Source organism: Lactuca saligna, chromosome 9, assembly GCF_052625555.1.
Source record: "Lactuca saligna cultivar CGN05327 chromosome 9, ASM5262555v1, whole genome shotgun sequence".
Classification (NCBI taxonomy): Eukaryota; Viridiplantae; Streptophyta; class Magnoliopsida; order Asterales; family Asteraceae; genus Lactuca; species Lactuca saligna.
Window position 1 is genome coordinate 85,592,947 of NC_136425.1, and position 6,209 is coordinate 85,599,155.

A 6,209-nucleotide genomic window follows, 5' to 3' on the forward strand; every position below is an offset into this window, starting at 1 on the left:
CAAGAAGGAAGATTCATATGAGGCTAAATACAAAAGACTTGTTGCATCTTTGAAAAGGCACATGGGGTCAAAGGGTATCTAGCTGAAGAAGAAAACTGGGAAGATGAAGATACCAATAACTGTACCTAATGATGATACCTGTATAGGGCAAGAATAGAATCGTCTCCCATGATCGAACGATGTCCATGAGGTGCATACCATAACAAAAATTCCATATTAGATCACCATCTTCTTGGTCGTGGGTTTGAAATAATACTTAGGTTGGAAAAGACGACAATTAATAGTTGAAATGAAAATATTTGACTCGAAAATTGATCCGTCAACTAGAAAAGACGAAAAATACCCTCATGTGAAGGGTACATGCTAAAGAAAACAAAAAACATTTTTAATATATATTATAATTAGAGATTAAATCTACAATTAAACTCTTAAATACAAGACATTTGTGTAATTTAAAACTCTTTTGAACCTCTGTAAAAAACGGTTCACACTTGATGGATCATTTTTTTAATTTTTTATTATCTAAAAACAATCAAAGTTAACAACACAATAAACAACATAAAGAATAAAATATTTTTAATAAATCAAAATCAAAAAAGTTATAAATAATTAAAAGCTATCAAAATATCTTTGAATTTGTTCATATATGAATAATAAATGATTGATTTAAAAAAAAAAAAATCTTTTACAATAACAAGATTTTCAAGAAAAAGAAAAAATATTAGTAAATTACTCTTTATTTATATACCAAATTGAAATGGCAAATACTAATTTTGACCTTTTATTGGTGAAACAAGATTCTAAAATCCCATATAAATCATGATATTTCTGGGTTTTTATCTAGATTAGGTTTAATAAGCCCGTGTTCATCCCAGATTTCAGACAAGAAGGAAGATCGTAGGAAACAATCCCAATCATGAGATCATACTTTTGCTTCCTTGTCAATTCTTGATTCCTTATAAAGCAGACGGATTTTCTTCCAACTTTCTTCTCTAAAAGACTTCAAACGACCCAAAATTTGTACCAAAGTTCAGATGATTTGCTACTAAAAAAGCGAAGTGAGATTATCCGAGCTCAATGATGGTGGATTGGTGGTGTGAAGACCTAATTTTACAGTCTGCAGACGCTTTCAGTTTCCCGATCTCTCGCTCTCTGGATCTCAATCAACAAGGTACGATCTATCAATGTTTGTAATTTCATGTTCTGTTCTTTCTATGAAACAACACAGATTATTCAACGACTTACACTTCTCCTCTTTTGTTTGCTCGAAAATGTATTAGGGTTTAAGTTGCTGATGGAATGCTCTCTATGGATATATCTGTATCTGTATATATAGAACTGTAGAAGTAGAGTAACACAGAGGAAAAACGCTACGAAAATACCGATTTTAGAGATTAGGTTTTGGATATATCATCACTATGTTTAAGATTATTAAGGGGAAGAAGAAAGGTTCGAAACAAGAAGCCATCGAACCACCTCCAGGACCCAACCCTTCATCTGATGTAACTGTAAACCACGCTTCTCGTTCAGCTATTCTCATCGACCAACAGCCTATCGTCCGGCCACCATTAACCACCATTTCCACATCTCCACCACAACCAGGCGTCGTTGAAATCTTACCTATGTTGAAAGATGTCCCTGTAGCAGATCGACACGTTCTGTTTCTCAAAAAGCTTCAGATCTGTTCATACATTTTCGATTTCACAGACACATTGAAGAACACTATGGAGAAGGAGATCAAAAAGCAGAACCTTTTAGAGCTCGTGGAGTTAGTACAATCAGGTTCAAGCAAAATGAATGAAATCATGCAAGGTGAGATGATCAAGATGATATCTTTAAACATCTTCAGGTGTTTACCCCCTCAAGCACACGAAAACACAGGAACTGAAAACCTCGACCCTGAAGAAGATGACATGTTCTTAGATCCCTCATGGCCACATCTACAAGTTGTCTATGAACTGCTTCTAAGATACGTGGTTTCATCTGATACAGACACTAAAATAGCAAAAAGATATCTGAATCATTCATTCGTATTAAACTTACTTGATCTGTTTGATACAGAAGATCCAAGAGAACGTGAGTATTTGAAAACTATACTTCATAGGGTATATGGTAAATTCATGGTGCATCGACCTTTTATAAGGAAAGCAATAAATAATATCTTTTATAGGTTTATATTTGAAACAGAAAGGCATCCAGGAATTAGTGAATTGTTGGAGATTCTTGGAAGTATAATAAACGGTTTTGCTGTTCCTATGAAGGAAGAACATAAGTTGTTTCTTTCAAGGGCTCTTATTCCACTTCATAAGCCGAAATCTGTTAATTTATATCATCAACAGTTGTCATACTGTGTAACACAGTTTGTTGAAAAGGATTATAAGTTGGCTGATGTTGTTATTAAAGGGTTATTGAAGTATTGGCCTGTTACTAATTGTGGAAAAGAAATTTTGTTTCTTGGAGAATTGGAAGAAGTTTTGGATGCTACTCAACCTGTTGAATTTCAACGTGTTATGATTCCTTTGTTTAGAAGAATTGGAAGATGTATTAATAGCACTCATTTTCAGGTTTGTGTTCATCTTTTCTATTACACCTTTAAAATTCAGTTAATGCTTCTGTTTCTTGATTAAAGCAATAGTTTAATTTGAGTTAATTTAACTATTTATGAACATAATGAAAATTAAGAGGGTATATTCTTTAGGTTTAATAGTGTCTGATGTTAAATTTTGAAAGTTGGAATAAACATAATGAAAATTTTAGTTTTATGTATCTTTCTTATGGTGTCATCTATGTTAAATTTGCTAGTAATTATATTTATTATCATGATGTTTTTAAGAAGGATTATTGCATATTTCTGTTTGTTTTGGTTTTCGTGTAGGAATTGAACGGATTTTAATATGAATTTTTTAAATTATATGAACATTTTGTATATACTTTTAAGGGTTTTATGCAGAAAAGTCCCATTATTTTAGGAAATTTTTTGATAAAGTCTTAATTTTTTTTTTTGAACATAAAAGTCCTGATTATTTAATTTTACATGATAATCTAACATTTTTTGTTAAAATAAAAATAAAGACTTTCTCGTTAAGTTTACTCTTAATTTTATATCTACAAAATTGAAAGTTCACACATAATAAAAGCTCAACAACACCCATATAAGATTATAATATGAAATATACTTTATAGTTAATTTTAGAAAATAACATTGAAAAAAATCATGAATAAAAATGTATTTCATTTCATTCCATATTGGAATGTTAAAAAGTAAAAACCATCCTCTCGCTTAGGAATTAGGAATGATAATTAACAAAATGGAAGGAATGGAATGGCCGATTCCATTCCGTTGTGTGATGAGTTCTGATTCCATTCCGACTTATTTTGTAGGTAGCGGAACGCGCCCTTTTTTTATGGAACAACGAACGCGTAGTGACATTAATCGCACAAAATCGACACATGATTTTGCCCATAATATTTGAATCATTAGAGAAGAACATACAAGGTCATTGGAATCAGTCAATCAATGAGTTGACCACAAATGTCAGAAGAATGTTCATTGAAATGGACCCCGACCTCTTTGAAGAATGTCAAACTCGCTACATGGATAAAGAAGCCATGGTCAACGAAAAAGTCAAACAACGTGAGTTGACTTGGAAGAAACTCGAGTCAATCGCCTCATAATTTTCATGTTTTTTTTTTCTTTTAAAATTTTTATCGTTGTTTTTCTATTTAGTGTGCTTACCGGTTCTTAAATTCATAGTATACTTTAATAACGGAATTTTAAAGATATTAAAATTAGTTTTGCATTATTTTAATTCGGTTTATTTATTGTGTGAATAAATTTACTTATGTGTTATGCGCTGTTTTAGTTTGTGTATGTGTCATTTTTGTACAATTTTAGCCATCTTTTTTATGAATAAAAAAAATAGGGTAAATTGTTATTTATTGTTACTATCTTTAAAGAAATGTAAATATATTGCTATTAATAGTAAGAAACTATAAGTATGTTATTACTCTATACAAATTATAAAAATAATTTTTAATTAGTAATTACGTATTGATATTATTGGTTACAAAAGTAAGTACATTATTATGGGTGAAAGAATGCAAGTAAATTGATAATACATGTAACAAATAGAATACATTGCATATATTGGTTAAATTATTAAAGTAAGTTTCTATTATTTGAGTGAGTTTAATTATTTTTTTGGAATTATTTTGAATTTAGAGATACAATCATCAAAATTCATTTGGGATGTTATTTATAATGATAGCGATTGATTACTTTCAAAATCTGTAAAAAGATGTCAACAAAAAAGTGATTGGCTTTTGTTTTGACAAGGCATACAACTGTGTCCCAAACACTCGACAAAGCATGTGTATTTTTTTTTTAATCTCTCACTTTGTTCTTTATCTACCAACTTTGTTATCCAAAATTGTGCAATCACGGATTATTAGTATGTTATCATGGGATTTGACATTTCAGATGTAAAGTTGAAAATAAAGTTTTAATAATCAATAATTTAAAACTGAAGATAGTTAAATTAATCGGGGGATAATGTAAGAGAAACTACGAAAAATTGTTATAAGTTACAAATATGATAATGACTTGTAAGTGTAGATTCATCATTTTTTTTTGTAGATCAAACATCCTTAAGTTGTTTAACTAAAGAACCTTAATGTAACTTCATCACTGGTGATTTTATTGGTGGTGATTGGTGAATTTTCTTTAGAGGGGCAATCCTGATCATCAATTCGGCAAATGGTCTTTGAAACCCTAATTTGAGCATGCCATCAAGCCTTTCAAGATCCAAAGTGTTTTGATTTTACTGTTACCACAATGTTAATGAGGGAAAATTTTGTGTTTCTTAAGGTATTGATTCAATAGATAAATTATGTTAGTGGTCCTGTTGATGGTATTCCAAACATAATATTGATCACAAAGCAGCTTTGAAGTTTCTTGTATGGCGATATGGAGATGGTTGCTAATGTCACAATCGGGTGAATAACTATTTCACCTCTTCAAAAAACACCAATGAATTAAAAAATTGTTATTAGAAGGTAAACAACTATTACTTTTGTTAAAAAAAACGTAGTTATCTTTGATATCATGTTTTACCAGTTGATTGGTCATGGGCATGACCATTTGGTTGTTACAATACTCATGTGAAATGATTTTATGTTCTAAATTATTACGAGACTCTCACACACCTAACTACTTCCACGTAGACATATTTGTTGTATTAGGTATTTAAGCCTATAATTATAATTGGTATGTATTTGAATTGATAGTAGCACAGTTCTTTTGAGTTGCATTCATACTAGCAACTAGACATGATGATTTATTGATAAAAAGGAATAATTTATTATTTGATTAATAAATTGAAATAAATGATTAATTAATGTATTATGGAAATAATATATTAATTATAAATCATATTATTTAATTAATATTTAATTAGAAATTAATTTGAAATTAATTTTAGGATTAAAGAAATTAATTAAAAGTGTATGAGCTATTTGACAATTTATTGATAATTGTGAATTTTGGCTTTAGAACCCTCCTAGATGGGTTGGATGAAATCTTCTAGGAACACCCTAGAAATTTCTGTTGGATTAGATGTCTAAGCCCATAACTATAATTGGTATGTACTTGATTTGATTGTAGTATGATCCTTTTGGGTTGCCTTCACTATAGCAACCGGACATGATGAGCTTTGGAGAAAGAGGTTAATTAATGGTTTATTAATATATTATAAGAATAATATATCAATTAGTAATTATATTATTTAATTAGTGTTTAATCATAAATTAATTTGGAATTAATTTAGTGGTAAAGGAACTGATTAAAAGAACGGGGTCTGATTATGTAAATCAGTGATAGTTGCAGTTTTGGTCTGATGGGCTCTATTGAAATGGGGTGGACGAAAATCTATGGCAAGCCCCATAGAGTTTTCGTCCAAGGCCTATCATATGGGGGTCCATGGACTCCTTAGGGCCTAAGCAAGGAAATTAGGGTTTCCAGTTGAAAACTTTAGCAACCCTAATTATAAAAAGAACCCCAGCCTTTAGAAATCGGCCTACTTGCTTCCCAAGAGAAATCCTAACTGATTTCTACCTCCTTCTCCCTCATTCTTTGCTTTTGGTATTTGTGACTCCATTAGAGGTGCAAAGCTTGGGGTACTAGGCTTTCGAAGGTCAAGGAATTGAAGCAC

General features: G+C 30.6%; 1 protein-coding gene across 1 annotated transcript; it reads left to right on the forward strand.

Annotated features, from left to right (window-relative positions):
- The first annotated feature begins 776 nt into the window (after window positions 1–776).
- On the forward strand, window positions 777–3,850 carry LOC145015075 (serine/threonine protein phosphatase 2A 57 kDa regulatory subunit B' beta isoform-like). Its single transcript, XM_078973520.1, has 3 exons — window positions 777–1,171; window positions 1,281–2,564; window positions 3,382–3,850. Exons 2-3 carry the CDS (start codon window positions 1,419–1,421, stop codon window positions 3,673–3,675), a joined length of 1,440 nt encoding a protein of 479 aa, XP_078829646.1. The 5' UTR covers window positions 777–1,171; window positions 1,281–1,418; the 3' UTR covers window positions 3,676–3,850.
- The last annotated feature ends 2,359 nt before the right edge of the window (window positions 3,851–6,209 follow it).

Coding starts and splice junctions, on each gene's coding strand:
- LOC145015075 (XM_078973520.1), top strand. CDS start 1,419: ATGTTTAAGATTATTAAGGGGAAGAAGAAAGGTTCGAAACAAGAAGCC. Junction 2,565..3,381: donor TTAATAGCACTCATTTTCAG/GTTTGTGTTCAT, acceptor CTTATTTTGTAG/GTAGCGGAACGCGCCCTTTT.